This window comes from Ornithorhynchus anatinus, chromosome 5 (assembly GCF_004115215.2).
Source record: "Ornithorhynchus anatinus isolate Pmale09 chromosome 5, mOrnAna1.pri.v4, whole genome shotgun sequence".
In the NCBI taxonomy this organism is placed as follows: domain Eukaryota; kingdom Metazoa; phylum Chordata; class Mammalia; order Monotremata; family Ornithorhynchidae; genus Ornithorhynchus; species Ornithorhynchus anatinus.
Genome location: NC_041732.1, coordinates 33,115,296 through 33,131,569, shown reverse-complemented (window position 1 = coordinate 33,131,569; position 16,274 = coordinate 33,115,296). Strand labels below are relative to the sequence as shown.

At 57.3% G+C, this 16,274-nt stretch overlaps 1 protein-coding gene across 2 annotated transcripts in view; it reads left to right on the top strand.

The window, feature by feature from the left end:
• The window catches only part of BMP1 (bone morphogenetic protein 1), a 35,804-nt gene extending 23,533 nt beyond the window's left edge, over nt 1–12,271 (top strand). Inside the window, exons 16-20 of one of the 2 annotated variants that reach the window (XM_029065785.2) lie at nt 3,053–3,178; nt 5,485–5,612; nt 6,028–6,241; nt 6,895–7,145; nt 11,599–12,271. In XM_029065785.2, the coding sequence (XP_028921618.1) occupies nt 3,053–3,178; nt 5,485–5,612; nt 6,028–6,241; nt 6,895–7,145; nt 11,599–11,733 (854 nt within the window). In that variant the 3' untranslated portion in view covers nt 11,734–12,271. Of the gene's footprint in view, nt 1–2,331; nt 2,722–3,052; nt 3,179–5,484; nt 5,613–6,027; nt 6,242–6,894; nt 7,146–11,598 lie in introns of those variants that run through there. The other variant, XM_029065786.2, reaches the window with a different exon arrangement.
• Nucleotides 12,272–16,274: the final 4,003 nt, after the last annotated feature.

Genomic DNA, 16,274 nt, shown 5'->3' with positions numbered 1-16,274 from the left:
CTGTTCCCCCCCACCTCGGCCCCCTCCCCGGCTCCCCACCAATCTCTCGGCCCCTCCCTCCCTTGCCTGCCCCCTGCCATGCACCTACTTCTTAATCCCGCCCTCCCGCCTGGCTGTGCTTGAAGACCATGCCCCCCACTCCTGACCTCAGCTCTCCTGACTTGCCCAGCTATGTCCCTAGAGAGGCATCAACCCACCTCTTCCCTGCTCCAGACCAGTTGCAAGATCAAGCTGGAGGCATTATCTGGGGCCCTCGAGGCGGTCCGACTCTGGGGGCCTGTGGGCAGGGGGTGGGCACCTGGGAGGAAAACCATTACCTGCTTACTCTGTCTCTCTCCGCCTTTCTCTGTCGCTGCGGTCTCTTGAAACCGGGGAGAGGGGGTTCCCAAAAGCCTAAATCCATCCTGACTCCGGATGCCCCTGCCACTTGACATGCTCCGTGGCAAGAGAGACCCACAGAAGAGCCTAGCCAGGAGGCTCTAGGCTCTGCCCGGTGGGGCTGGCACCAGGGTGGGTGCAGGGTGTCTGCCCCTGGCTCCCTGAGAGAGGGGCTGTTTCGGTCCCTGGACACTCACGAGGAGAGAAGCTAGGCCGAGAAGCAGAGGACCTTGGAAGGACTCCGGTCAGAACCCAGCCAGCTGCCAGGGGGAGTGCAGGCCTTTCTGGGTGAGTGCCCTCTCCTGTTCCGGGCCTGGGCCCGCCTTCCTCCCTACCCCCGTGCTGCTCCCACCGTTCCCCTTTCCAGCCCAGAGCCTGGGTTCCCCCAGGGCACTCTCCAGCCATAGGAGGCTGCCTCAGGCCCTCGCCCTTCCCCACCCCCATCCCAGCGTGGGACCCCAGAACGGAGATGCCGGGGTCCCTAGACTCAACTGGAGGACAGGCGGAGAGAAGTGCCTGGAGGCACTTCTCCTTCCGCCTGCCCCGTCGGTCCAGGAAGCCTCTGCTGAGCCCAAGGTGGCAGCATGGCCAGCTGCTCAAGGGAGGGAACCCTCGTGGCTTTCTGCCCGGGGTGGCCCGGGGTGCGGCCGGGGCCGGGGCCTTGGCCTCCCTGACCCACTTCTCCAGCTGGGCCCCTGCTCAGGGGTGACACGTCCTGGCTTCTGGGGCTCAGCGAGGACCTCGGGGATGGGAGGCGGGCGGGGATTCGTGGCAGATTGGAAGGCCGGGGATTGGCAGGCAGCGGACTGGCAGGCAGGGGATCGGCGGATTGGGGATTGACGGGAGAGGGATTAGCAGGTGGGAATTTCCAGTAGGGGATTGACAGACAGGACATTGGCAGATGGGTCATTGGCAGGCAAGTGGATTGGCAGGCGGGGTATTAGCAGACAGGGGAATTGGCAGGCAGGGAGGATTGGAAGATGGGGAACTGACCCGCAGGGGATTGGCAGGAAGGGGAATGGCAGGAAGGGAGTGGCAGACAGGGCCTTGGCGGGGAGGGATTCTGAGCAGTAGACGGGCCCCGGTCTTTGAAGGTTTCCCTCCCCGAGGGAGTCAGCCCCTAGGGTCGGGGAAGCTGCTGTGCAGAAGCAATGGGTGAGGGGGGCTGTTGGGAACACCCCACACCCTTGCTCTCTCTAGCTGAAGAATAATGCTCTGATACCAAAGCCTGGGAACTGAGAGCCACGGCGCCCGCCCCCCACCCCCAACCCGCCCCCAAATCCCTCCACCTCTACCTCCAGGCCAGGAAGTCTCCCCATTTGGCTCTTTGGTCCCTGGGATCCAGTCAGCAATAGACAATTTTCTGAGGAATGAGGTGATTATCTGTGTGGGTGGGGATGGGCGGGGTGAACGTGTGTAGATGTGTGTGCGTGTGTGAGAATTTTTATGTGCACGAATGTGAATATGAGCGTGAGAATAGGTATTGCATACACCTGCGTCTGGGAGGATCTAGGAAGCTGGCAGGTGGAATAAGAGAAAGGATTACCCATCACCAAAAACATCTCTCCTCATTTCCCTCCTTTCCCTTTCCCCAGACCAATGATTTCTCCTTTCTCTCCCCTCCTTCCCCCACTGGCTGCCTGGATCACCGGTGGGGTTGGTCTCCCGTGGACGTCTCCGTGGGGTTGGGAGGGTGGCAGGTATTTTGGGGCGCGCAGGGAATCGCCCGCCCCCTCCCCAGGGTCTCTGTCCTCCTCTCGTGGTGGCTGCGCCCCTCGCTTCCGTCCTCTGACCTGGCTGCCAGTCCCGCCCGCTCCTGAAAATGGCCATCCCGCATGTCTCCCCCAGCCCCTTAATGTGCCTCTGAGACCCCAGCTTGGTTTTCACTGGCCGTCCCTCCCCGCCCCTCCCCGCTCCCCTTGGTCCCTTCTCTCCTTCTTCCTCTCATTTCAGAGAAACGGCCGCCTCTGCAGCCCCCCCGGGGACGCATCCAGCAGATCAAATACCGAATGCAGAAAAGAAACCGAACCCCTCAGTGAGCCCAACGGGGGCCACCGGCCCCGTTTGTTACTCAGGAACTTCACCTCGGACGGCTTGGGGGCCCCAGCGTCCCCCTCCCCAACCCCTTCCCCCTTGCCACTCCGGCCTGCTCCCCGTCAGCCGGATCGAACTGGTGCTCTCCTCTTCCTCCTCGTCCTCCTCGTCCTCTTTCCCCCTCCACCTCCCTCCACACCGTGGCCTGGGGAGCCTCCCGGTCACCCCCCTCCCGTTTTGATGGTGTCTGTGACATTTCCTGTTGTGAAGTAAAAGAGGGATCTTCGCGTCCCACTTCTTTCTCTTGCAGTCTGCTTGTCCATGTGTCTGTTTTTCCACTTGCTCCTCTGTCCGGTAAGCAGGTAATGGTGGGGGTCCCTGCGCCGGCCACTACCCCCCGCCCCCCGTCACCCTGGGGGCCTCGAACAGCGGCCGGCTGCTTGAGGCTCCAACCCTTCGCCCCGTTCCTCCGGCCCTCCTCCGCCTGCGTTGCCCCACCTCACCCCCGTCTCTTCCGTGGAGACGTCCCACCCCTGGCTCCCCCGCCCTCAGACGGGACCCCGGCCGCCCTCGACCACTTCCCTGGCCTGTGCTCGCCATGTGGGGGTTTGTCCTCTGCTTGCTGTCTCCCCTGCTGCAGACAAGGACGAGTGTTCCAAGGATAACGGCGGCTGTCAGCAAGACTGTGTCAACACCTACGGGAGTTACGAGTGCCAGTGTCGGAATGGCTTCGTCCTTCATGACAACAAGCACGACTGCAAGGAAGGTAAAGGCCCGGCCCAGGAGCCCCTCCACGGGGGTCGGGGAGTTGTCGGCAGCGGGGGTCAGCCCAGTGGGCAGGATGAAGAAGCAGCGTGGCTCAGTGGAAAGAGCATGGGCTTTGGAGTCAGGGCTCATGAGTTCGAATCCCAGCTCTGCCACTCGTCGGCTGTGTGACTGTGGGCAAGTCACTTAACTTCTCTGTGCCTCAGTTCCCTCATCTGTAAAATGGGGATTAAGACTGTGAGCCCCACGTGGGACAACCTGATTCCCCTATGTCTACCCCAGCGCTTAGAACAGTGCTCGGCACATAGTAAGCGCTTAACAAATACCAACATTATTAACATTATTATGAGGAAGCCTGGCATCTGTTAATGGGGAAGGAAGGACCCAGAGAGGGACATTGGGTAGCCATCGGTCTCTTCCTAATTTCCAAAGGGTTTAGCATTATTAATAGTAATCATAATAATAATTGTGGTATCTGTTAAGAGCTTACTACATGCCAGCACTGTACTAAGTGTTGGAGTAGGTACAAAGTAACTGGACTGGACACAGTCCCTTGTCCCACAAAGGGCTCACGGTCAATCAATCAGTGGTATTTATTGAGCGCTTACTATGGGCAGAACTCTGAACTAAGTGCTTTGGAGAGTACGCTATGACAATAGACACATTCCCTGCCCCTAACAAGCTTGCAGTCTAAAGGGACAGACATTAATATGAATAAATAAGTGACTTATACATATAACTCAAAGACACGTACAGAAGTGCTGTGGGGTTGGGAGTGGGGTGAACATCCCATGTCCAGAGGTCCCAGAACCAAGCGCCCAGACGATGCAGAAGGGAGAGAGAATTCAATTTAGGGCTCAATCTGGGGAGAATCAAGCAGAAACTCCTCATCATCGATTTGAAAGCCCTCAATTAGCTCTCCTCCTCCCAACTGGCCTCCCTCAGCTCTCACTACAACCCGGTCCCACACTTCATTCCTCTCGTGCTAACCTATTCGCTGTCCCTCGCTTTTAGCTTTATTCAAGTCACATCTCCTCCCCGAAATCTTAATCCCTATTTTAGATTAGGTAACTGAGACACAGAGAAGTAAAGTGACTTCCCCAGGGTCACACAGCAGACAGCTGGCCTGCTGTTTGAGAAGCAGCGTGGCCTAGAGGATAGAGCACAGGTCTGGGAGTCAGAAGGACCTCGGGTTCTAATTCTGGCTCCACCACTTGTCTGCTGTGTGACGTTGGGCGAGTCACTTCACTTCTCTGTGTCTCGATTACCTCATCTGTACCCTGGGGATTAAGACTGTGACCTCCATGTGGGACAGGGACTGTGCATCCCATCTGATTAACTTGTATCTACCCCGTGCTTAGTACAGTGCCTGGCACAAAGTAAGTGCTTAACAGTACAGGAGAAAAATGGGTTGAATTCCCCAAGGAAAGGAAAGTCAAGGAAGGATTGGTCAAAGGGAAGACAAGGTGAAAGCATCCCAGAAGCAGTGCTTGTTGAGAAGGGATTTGTAGGAGGGAAGAGGTGGTAAAGGCATCCCAGAATCATTGCATGGTGAAGAGGGATTGGTTGGAGGAGAAGGAATAGCTTTGTGATGTGGAAGGTGGGATTTTGTCCTTAGCATATGGTGGGTGACACAGAGAACCAGGAAGAGAAGGTACTAGATGAGGTGGAGGAGAAGTAGGTGGTGGAATACTGGAGTAGGAGGAAAAGGGGCAATCAGGGAGACTCTAGAAAGCAAGGATGAGTTTCAGTTGGAGTCAAAGGCAAAGATGAGCCAGAGATGAGCCAGGTGAGGAAGGGAGAGGAGAGGAAGTAGAGGATGGCTTAAGTGGGACACACGGGAGAAACAGATTTGAGGAGCAGCGTGCCTTAGTGGATAAAGCACAGGCCCGGAAGCCAGAAGGACCTGGGTTCTAACCCGGGCTCTGCCACATGTCTGCTGTGTGACCTTGGGCAAGTCACTTAACTTCTCTGTGCCTCAGTTACCTCATCTGTAAAATAGATTTGACTGTGAGCCCCATATGGGACATGGTGTGTGAACAAATTGATTAGCTCATATCTACCCAGCACCTAGTACAGTGCCTGGCGCATAGTGAGCGTTTAACAAGTACCATGAAAAAACAGATCCCCTTCCCGCTAAATCCCTCCCTAGCCTCAGAGTCTTTTCTCTGGAGGGACGACCTGCGCTGAGATTGGGCAGAGGGGGACCCTGGGGAAGGGAAGCGGGAGCCACACCCTCTCTCCCTCCACCCCCGCCCTTCTCCCCTCCGCCCCCATCCCCGCACCACTCTCCTTGTCTTCCCACAGCTGGATGTGATCACAAGGTGACGTCCACCAGCGGCACCATCACCAGCCCCAATTGGCCTGACAAGTATCCCAGCAAGAAGGAGTGCACCTGGTCCATTTCCAGCACGGCTGGGCATCGGGTCAAGCTGGTAAGGGAGTTTTCCTCCACCGATGAGGTCTCCTCTCCAATCCCCCCGGGCAGCTCAGCTTAGACCCCAGATACGGTGGCCGGGGCCATGCCCAGGACAGGGGAACAGCCCCGCCTCAGTTGAGGGGATTCACATCCCCAATCAGACCACTCAGGGTTCTTCCCAGACCCCGCGAGCTCACGGCCCCGCCGGCCACCGGTTCTCAGAGTTCTGGGCGTCTGCCAGGGGTCCCAACCTGCTGTGCCACACGGCTCCTGTGGTTCATATCTGCTCCGGGGCCAGGTGGAGAGACCCGATGGAGTGAGAGTCCCGTTTCTGTTCTTCCTCTTCCTCCTCCTCCTCCTCCTCCTCCTCTTCTTTCTCCCCCTTTCTCCCCTTCTTCCTCCGTCCCCACCCTCCCCGCTGATTCCTTCAGACCTTCTCCGAGCTGGACATTGAGTCGCAGCCGGAGTGCACGTACGACCACCTGGAGGTGTATGACGGGCGGGACGCCAAGGCCCCCGTGCTCGGCCGCTTCTGTGGCAGCAAGAAGCCGGAGGCCCTGCTGGCCACGGGGAGCCGCATGTTCCTGCGCTTCTTCTCTGACAACTCGGTGCAGAAGAAGGGCTTCCAGGCCACCCACTCCACAGGTAGGGGACCCTAGGGCTTGGGCGCTTTTGCAGCTGGACCCCGACCAGGGCCCGCCGGCCACGGAAGACCCCAACAATGGGGGAGGTAGATTTTGCCCGTTCCTTTGCCCTCACCTCTCACCAGCATCATCATCATCATCATTATCATCTTCAGCTGTATTTATTGAGCCCTTACTGTGTGCAGAGCAGTTTACTAAACGCTTGGGAGAGTACAATACAACAGAATTGGTATAGACACATTCCCTGCCCACAGTGAGTTTACAATCTAGAGGATTCTCTCACCTTATTCTGGGTTCTCCTCCATCCCGTTCATTCAGTTGTATTTATTGTGCGCTTACTGTGTGCAGAGCACTGTACTAAGCGCTTGAAAAGTACTTATCCCACATCGGGTGCCCCGGCTAGCTCTTAGCCTGCCCTCCCTCCCCCTGCTCTAGGGCCAGTGTCTCGGGCAGCAGGGAAGTTACCGCTTCCCATTTACACGTGGGTATCCCTCCCCTCTCAGTCAGTCAGTCAATCGTATTCATTGAGCACTTACTGTGCGCAGAGCCCTGTAGTAAGCGCTTGGGAGCGTACAATATAATAACAGACACATTCCCTGCCCACAACGAGCTCCCCTTCCCCTCCTCTTCCCCTCCCGCACCTGCCGCCTACAGAGTGCGGGGGCCAGGTGCGGGCTGAGGTGAAGACCAAAGACCTGTACTCCCACGCCCAGTTTGGAGACAACAACTACCCCGGGGGGGCGGACTGTGAGTGGGTCATTGTGGCGGAGGAGGGCTACGGCGTGGAGCTCGTGTTCCAGACCTTTGAGGTGGAGGAGGAGACGGACTGCGGCTACGACTACATGGAGCTGTTCGACGGCTACGACAGCACGGCGCCCCGGCTCGGCCGTTACTGTGGCTCTGGGGTGAGTGCCCCCCGACGTACACACCCCGCACCCCTTGCCCTCCGGCTGGCCCCGAGCCCCACCCCTTCTAGTTGTTCGCTTGGGCTGAAGAGCAGTTCTGCGTTGACGCATCTAGGGGAAATGTGGGGGAAAAACCCATTTGGATGAACACGGTGGACAGAGTGGACACCGGTTTGTTGGTTGACTGATTGGTTGTTGACTGAGACGCTCCTCCTGTCTGCTGCTGAACTCCGTGCTAAGCACTGGCGGGGGTATCAGGTCATCAGGTCGGACAATCTCTGTCTTCCAAAGGGGCTCACGATCTAAGGGGGAGGGAGCAGGTATCATCCCCACTTTACAGATGAGGAAACTGAGGCACAGAGGGGCTAAGTGGCTTACCCAAGATTGCGCAGCAGGTGAGTGGTGGGGTTGGGATTATTCATTCATTCATTCATTCAATATTTATTGAGCGCTTACTATGTGCAGAGCACTGTACTAAGCGCTTGGAATGAACAAGTCGGCAACAGAGAGAGACGGTCCCTGCCGTTTGACGGGCTTACGGTCTAATCGGGGGAGACGGACAGACGAGAACGATGGCGATAAATAGAGTCGAGGGGAAGAACATCTTGTAAAAACCGATGGCAACTAAATAGAATCGAGGCGATGTACATTTCATTAACAAAATAAATAGGGTAATGAAAATATATACAGTTGAGCAGACGAGTACAGTGCTGAGGGGATGGGAAGGGAGAGGGGGAGCAGAGGGAAATGGGGGGAAAAGAGGGTTAAGCTGCGGAGAGGTGAAGAGGGGGTGGTAGAGGGAGTAGAGGGAGAAGAGGAGCTCAGTCTGGGAAGGCCTCTTGGAGGAGGTGAGTTATCTAGTCCTCCTGACTCTCTTTCCACTAGAACATGTTGCCTCCCTCCCCAGGCCCAGAGCACCCTCTCGCTCCCAGAAGCCAGTCTACTACCAGGCTTCGTTCATTCAATAGTATTTATTGAGCGCTTACTATGTGCAGAGCACTGTACTAAGTGCTTGGAATGTACAAGTCAGCAACAGATAGAGACAGTCCCTGCCCTTTGACGGGCTTACAGTCTAATCGGGAGAGACAGGCAGACAAGAACAATGACAATAAATAGAGTCAAGGGGAAGAACATCTCATAAAAACAATGGCAAATAAATAGAATCAGGGTGATGTACATCTCATTAAACAAAATAAAAATAAATAGGGTGATGAAGATATATACAGTAGAGCGGACGAGTACAGTGCTGAGGGGGTGGGACGGGAGAGGGGGAGGAGGAGAGGGAGGAGAGGCTTGTCCGGTGGGTTATGAGTCCTCAGTATGGGCTCCTGGACAAGACCCCGAATCATCCCCGACTGGCGGACTCAGGGATGCTAGGCCAGTCTGGGGGCTCGGATCTTTATCTGGGAGGTGGGGTAGACTGGATTCGGCCGTTCACTACTTAACTTCCTCTGGACCTGTTTCCTCATCAGTGACTGAGTGTTTACTGTGTTCAGAGCAAAGACTGAGCACTTGGGAAAGTACAATTTGGTAGAGTTGGTAGACACAATCCCTGCCCTCAAGGAGTTTTACAGTCTAGTCGGGTCTTCTGTAAATGGGGATTCAATGTCTGTTCTCCCTCCTACTTGAGACTGTGAGCCTCCCCGTGAGACAGGGACTGTGTTCATTCTGATTATCTAGTACCCATCCCAGTGCTTAATAGAGTGCATGGCTCATAGTTCGTGCCTAACAAGTAGCGCAATTATTATTACGACTTGATTGTGTGCCTGGAGCCAGTCTGAAAGCTTGGGGTTTAGGAACTAATCAAGTCTAAGGGGTCAGGAAGCCAGGGGACCCTCCTACCCGGGTTCAGGCGGGAGTCAGCCCAGAGAGGAGAACCGGGGCCAGAAGCTCTGGAGGCTGAGGAATGAGATGCCAGGGATATTCCCATCTTGGAGAAGGGGAGAGGCCTCGCCACTTGACTCTGACCTCCATCCCTTTCCACAAACACATGGAAAAGGCCTTTCGTTTTCCAGTTCATCTCTCCTGGAGGTCTGCGCGTGCTACTGCCGCCGGATGGTTTCTCCAGCAGGAGCTGGCAGCTTACTCATGTTTTCTCTTTCTTGGGCCTTTTCCCAGTACCCGTCATGGGGTCCTCTGGGGCCGGCTCAACTAACCCCCTTCCCTCTCCAAGCCCCACTCCCGACAGCTCCTCCTCTCCCTCCCTCTCCACGGATGCCGCAACAGCTGCCCGAGCTGGTGTTGGCCAGTCCCCCCTCCCCCGGGAAGGAGTTGCCAGGGAGTTTGGGGGCAAGATGAGGGAGCAGATCCCCGCTCACCGAGCTGGTCTCCCCTGACTACCCGTCTCCTCTCGCTGTCCCCGGCCCTCTCTCCGCGGCCGCCCAGCCAAGGAATTCGAGCCTCTCCCTCGTGCCCGAGTGCTCTGTGAGTCCGTCCCCGGGCTCCCTGCCCCATCTCCAGTGATCTTCCCTCGGAGCCCCCTCAGCTGGAGGTGGAAATGGGGGCGAACCCGGGTGGGTGCCCCTCGAGGGCCTCCGGCACCCCAGCAGTTAGCATTCCCAACCAGCCACCTCCACTGTAACTCAGGCTCGGAGCTCGGGGCTAAACCCAGGAGAGGCAGAGGGAGGAAGGGAAAAATAGAGGAAAGAAGTATGGGAGGGTCGAGACGATGAGGACCGAAGCTCCAAATTTAATCACTGTGGTATTGGTTAAGCGCTTGCTACGTGCCAGGCGCTGTACTAAACGCTGGGGTGGATACAAGCAACGTGGTTCAGTGGAAAGAGTCCGGACTTGGGAGTCAGAGGTCATGGGTTCAAATCCCAGCTCTGCCACTTGTCAGCTGTGTGACTCTGGGCAAGTCACTTCACTTCTCTGTGCCTCAGTTCCCTCATCTGTAAAATGGGGATGAAGACTGTAAGCCTCACCTGGGACAACCTGATTACCCCGTATCTACCCCAGCGCTTAAAACAGTGCTCTGCACATAGTAAGCGCTTATCAAATACCAACATTATTATTATTATTACAAGCAAATCGTGTGGGACTCAGCCCATGTCCCACCTGGGGTTCACAGTCTTAATCCCCATTTTACAGATGAGGGAAATGAGGCACAGGGAAGTGAAGTGACTTGCCCAAGTTCACACAGCAGACAAATGGCAGAACCGGGATTAGAACCCATGACCTCCTGACTCCCAGGCCGGTGTTCTATCCACTGCACCATGCTGAATTTAGGCTTGCCTGGGCCTCCTCCTTTGGGCCTTAGGGCTGAGGGACGAGGAGTTTCAGCACAGAAGCCAACTGTTTTGAACTGTTTTGCATTCTGCAAAAATGAGGCTCGGATCCCCAGGGTCTTGTCACTGGTGGGGATCTCCCCAGGCCATTCCCCTGCTCACCTCCCTCTCTCTCCCTCCTCCACCTGGCTAAACCATCCCACCCCGGTCAGTGGGTTGCCACAATCTTCAGAAGATGCCCCGGCCTCCCCTGGCCTCCTGCCCCACAGGGCCTCCTCTGATCCAAGAGGATGGAGGGATCTGGGGAGAGGATGTAGTTTTCCCGATTGAATCCATTCCGACTCCTGCCCCTTTCTGCAGCAGGCAGCATGACTGAGAGCCCTTAGTGAGACTGGGACCGAATCTTACTTGATTTTCTTGCATTTGTCCCAGTAATTAGTACAGTGTTGGGCCCATGGTGAGTGCTTAAAAATTCCACAGTGATCAGTGGCCAGTGATCATTGATGATCCATCAATCAATGGTATTTATTGAACGCTGACTATGTGCCGAGCACTTTACTAAACTCTTGGGGAAGTACGTGCGACAGAGTTGGCAGACACGTTCCCTACCCACAACGAGCTTACAGTCTAGAGCTGGAGGCGGACATTAATAAAAAGAAAACATTTATAATATATGATTTAAAGATATGTACATAAGTGCTAATTTATAATATATGATTTAAAGATATGTACAAAAGTGCTATGGGGTTGAGGCTGGGGCAAATATCAAAAGCCTTAAGGTCCCAGATCCAAGTCCATAGAGGACGCAGAAGGGAGAGGGAGCTGGGGAAAAGAGGGCTTAATAGGGGAAGGCCTCTTGAAGGAGATGTGACCTTAATAAGGCTTTGAAAGTGAGAAGAGTGGTGGTCTGGCTTATATGAGGAGGAGGGAGTTCCAGGTTGGGGGGGATGTGGGAAAAAGGTTGGCAGCAAAATAGATAAGATCGGGGCACAGCGAGTAAGCTGGCACTAGAGGAGCAAAGTGTGCGGGCTGGGCTGGAGTAGGAGATTCGTGAGGTGAGGTAGGAGGGGGAGAGCTGATTGAGTGCTTTAAATCCAACGGTAAGGAGTCCCTCAAAGCCTCAGGTAGCAACCCCAGGCTGTGGACACCCTGAAAGGGGGAGGAGAGGGAAGAAGGGAAACCGCAGCCCCACCCCCCTAACCTGACTCCCCGCCATCTTCCTCCAGCCCCCCGAGGAAGTCTACTCAGCCGGTGACTCGGTCTTGGTGAAATTCCACTCCGATGACACTATCAACAAAAAAGGGTTTCATCTGCGCTACACCAGCACCAAATTCCAGGACATGCTGCACAGCAGGAAGTGACCTGCCCCACGACCCGGGCCCCGGGGGACCTGCTCCCCTCGTTCGCCGGACGACCCCCCCCCCCAGCACCCACACAGACTCGAGGGGGGGAAAGAAGAGCCCCTCGTCCACCCGGGCCTCCTGGCCTCCGGAGCGGGCAGCTCTGATCCCTCCCAGTTACCCGGAACAGGAGGGAACCGGACTCGTTCATCCCCACTGCCCCGTGTTATCCTCCTCTCCTGTCCCGTCCCCTCCTCCCAGCCACCCCAGGAGACGCGGGCAGACGGACTTCCTTGAAACACTTGAAGCCTCGCTGTTCTCCAGGCGGTGGGAGAACAGGTTGTGTATCTGCTCCTCCTGCCGCCCTCTCCCTCCACCTTGTATTCTGTATAGTCAACGGCATAATCCTCATTGTAATGCACCAGAAGCCCCCTCCACACCCCCAACTCACCCACCCGGGATTTGGTTTCCAGTGTTCCCTCCTGAGGGCTGTGGGCGGAGTGTCGTCCCCTAGTGGGAGAAGCAGAAGGGGGGGCCGGGAGGGGGCCAAATATGTGGAGGGGGGTGGCTCGGGGGTTGGAGGGAAGGGGCTTTCTCCTGCCCGAGGGGTAGGGTCAGCCATCCTGGGGGCCCCCGGCCAATAAACCGAAAGTGTTACAACCCGTGTGGCTGGCGGCTGGGCCAGACATGCCCCTCTCTTGCGTGTGCACAGGTGAGCTGGCCGATTCCAGATGTGCTGTCACTGCAGGCTCGGGGTGTGCGTGTTGGCCGCAGGCTGGGAGCCAGGACACCTGGTTTTGCTGGCTGCCGCTGCTTCACCCCTGGGATGCCTGAGGGTGTTAACTTCACACAAACGCACGCACGCACACACACACACAGAGATACCCGCACTCCCCCAACTCCAGTCGCTCGTTCCCTGCTTCCCCACTCTCCAGGTGGAGTTGCAATCTTATTTCAATCGTATTTATTAAGCACTTACCGTGTTGACAAGATTCTGTCCCTCAGAGGTTGTGAAAGAATGAGAGGCAACTTTTTTCTTTCCTTCTGGGTTTTCCCGTCCTGGCTCTTCGAGTCTCTTGGAGAAGGGGGTGGGGGGTTCAGAGGGGTGACGGCCCCGACCGCAGTCATTAGAGAGGAAGGGAGGCAAAAGCAGAAGATAAACTTTAAGATCGCTCCTTCCCCAAACAACGTCTGGGACAATCCAATGATCTCATTCGGGCCTGGGATTTCTGCTCCCGGTCCTGAGGCCCAGGACTGCGGCTAAGGCCTCCCTTCCTCCCAGGACTGCGGCTAAGGCCTCCCTTCCTCTTGGGAGGTAAAGAGGTAAACCCAGACACTCCAGCCACTGAGTAAACATTCCAGTCCAGGGCCCCTGGCGCCCTGGTCCCCCGTCCCTCCAGCCCCCTCTCCGGCTCCCCGGGAGACCCGGGGCCCAACCTCTGTCCTGTCCTCTGCCCTCCCCTTCTCTGGCTGTCCCGGCTCCCTGGGTCGGGGGAGGCTTAGGCCCCGGGCCAGACACTGACCTCACTCCCTACGTCCGGTGAGGAACGGCGATCGGAGACCAGATCGGAAGCCTCATCCATCGCCTTTACCTCAGGAAGTCACTCTCCTTTCTCTCAAAGATCCGAATCCCAGGGCGGAGATCCCAAGGAGGAGAGACTGGGAGGGCTCCCTATGCAATCTCTTTCCCCTTTCCTCCCTCCCTCCTTTCCTTTCTCCCTCCCTTCCTCGATCACCTCTCGGTCTCACGGCTCCCCGAGCAGCCCACGGCCAGCTCTGGGTGAAACTGAGGGAGTCCTGTCCCTAAATCTCCCTTTCGGCTGAAAATAACCTGATCTGTGTGGGCTGTCGAGTCCTTTCTTTACCCTAAAGCCCTGGTTCAGGTGGGAGGAGATGGACCAAGGCAGATCTGGAGTCTCTGTCTTGGCTGAATGCGCTGACCTCACAGCGGGTCCCAGGATCCCTGCCCAAGCCCAGTTGAACCAGGGGCGGTTTGTGACCTCACTGGACCTGGTGATGTCACAATCGTTGATGTTCCCCACCTCCTACCGCCCTTCTGCCATCCTGCACTGAGGACACCGTGTCATGGGGCGGCCTGAAGGATGGCCGGGATGACGAATGAGACCCCCAACCGCTGGGGTAAGCTAGGCCTCTCCCCAAGACAATTTGCCAGGAAGATTGGAGTCACCTACTCTATGGCCCAGTTTATAGTCGAGGGCCACCACCACCGTGCCCCTTCCGGCCAGGCCCCCGCCCCCTCCGGCCACCGACGCTCGGCCTCTTTATGCCGCTGCCGCCCGACCTCCGGCTGCCACCTCCACCCTCCCTTCTGCCACCGCCTCTGCCATTTCCCCTCCTGCGGCTGTTGCCGTCCTCCTTCCTGTCACTACCATCACCACTCCCTCTCCTGCTGCTTCTGCTGCCCCCTCTCCCGCCGGGCCTCTGTCCACCACCTCCCCAGGTGTCCATATGCCAGAGACCAGGTTTCCACAGGCCGTCACGGCAAGCCCGGGCGAGGGACCGGGAGCCCGTCCCGCGACGGAGCCCCTTGTACCAGTGGGGGTCGTCTCCGGCGATGGGGTCCCGTTCCCGCGCCCCTCCCACCATCTACATCCAGAGGAGGGACAGAATCCGCCACACGACGGGTCCGGCCGCGTGCCGCCGAGGAGGACAGAGAGCTCCCGCGGAAGACGAGACGGAGGCCTCGCCGCCTCCGCCTCACCGAACGGGCCCCGTTCCGGCGGGCCCTCGAGACCGCGGACCCGGCCGGACCAAGAGGCGGTCGGGGCCCCTCTGTGCCGAGACCCAAGAGGACCGGGGCCCAAGAAGGAAACCTGCCTGGAAGCAAGCGTGCTGGCAGGAGGCAGGCCAGTGACACATCACGGCCCCGGGCTCGGGCCAGACCCGCTCCCACAGGAAGGGGAGGAGGAATCGGAACTCAAACAGCAGACCCGGCAGGCCTTGCTCCGTCAAGTTGATGCGGCCGTCCAGGTCTCCTTCACTGAGCCGCGAGGACCGTCCTGACGAGCCACATCCAACCGGGGGCTCTCCAAGCGGGGCCGGAGCAGGGACGGCCCCAGGGGGAGGAAGAGGAGGAGGAGGGGAATGAGAAGGAGGAGGGAGCCAGTCCTCTTGCCGAAGGGAACTGAGGTCACTCAGAACAGGGCAGCCATCCAGGCAGCGTCCGGTGGCCGAGCAAGAAGGAGCCAAGTGGCTGAGCAGTGGCGAGAAGGAAGTGGAGAGGCCACGGAGGAGGAAAGCAGGAAGCTGATTGCGGAGAGGGCAGTGCAGGAGAAAATGGCCTTCCAACCAAGAGTTTCCGACCTGGCACGACAAGCGAAGAGGCAGAAAAACAGGGTGGGTGAGCCGGAATCCCAACTCCTATGGCTGGTGGGACCTGTTTTACGATTGGCTCATATCTTTTAAAACTCTTTACATATTTAATAAAAGAACAGGTTCCCCAGCCACGTGGCCTGCTTTCCGGTCCCTCCCTAACCCCTTTCATCCTGCACCTGAACCACCCCAACCTCAAAAGCCAAACCCCTCCGCTCTAGAGAATGAAAGCCTATCCCATTCCTCCTTCACAACCTGAGGTCTAGAAGTCACTGCTGGGGGCTCTTGAGTTCTTTGGAAACGGCCCGAGAGAGAGATGGGGCTCTCCCAAGCAGAAGCGGTGCGGCCTGGTGGAAAGAGCACTGGCCTGGGAGTCAGCGGACCTGGGTTCTAATCCTGGCTCTGCCACTTGTCTGCTGGGTGAACTTGGGCGAGTCAGTTAACTTCTCTGTGCCTCGGTTACCTCATCTGTAAAATGGAAATCAAGACCGAAAGCTCTATGTGGAACAGAGATCGTGTCCAACCTGATTAACTTGTAACTGCCCCAGCACTCAGGACAGTGTCTGACACAGAGTAAGTGCTTAACAAATACAATTTAAAAATAATAAGAAAAAAAGAACCTGCCCACAGAAACCTGTGCCCCCACTCCCTGCGGTTAGGCACAACTCCCCTCTGGACCCGAGGAGAACGACGCTTCCTCAAACCCAGGTTCCGGGGGACTGCAGGAGTGGTGGACACCCTCCACCCAGCTCCAGGCTCCTTCCACGGTCAGCAAGCACACCCAGAAAGCTGACCCTGAACAGGAGCCAAGGGAGCTGCCCAGGTGAGCCAAGGGAGTGGGGAATCGCGTGACAGGCTGGGCTGGGGAGAAAGGCTTCTCCTGAGAGAGCGTGGTCTTACGGGCCTTGGAGTCAGAAGGTCATGAGTGCTACCCCCGGCTCCGCCGCTTGCCTGCTGTGTGGCCTTGGACGAGCCACTTCACTTCTCTGTGCCGCAGTTACCTCCTCTGTAAAGTGGGGATTGAGACTGGTGAGCCCCATGCGGGACAGGACCGTCTCCGACCTGCTTTGCTTATATCCACCCCGGTGCTTAGATCAGTGCCCTGGCACATAGTAAGGGCTGTGTGGCTTAGTGGCACGAGCCCGGGCTTGGGAGTCAGAGGTCGTGGGTTCTAATCCCGGCTCCGCCACTTGTCGGCTGTGTGACCTTGACCAAGCCACTTCTCTGGG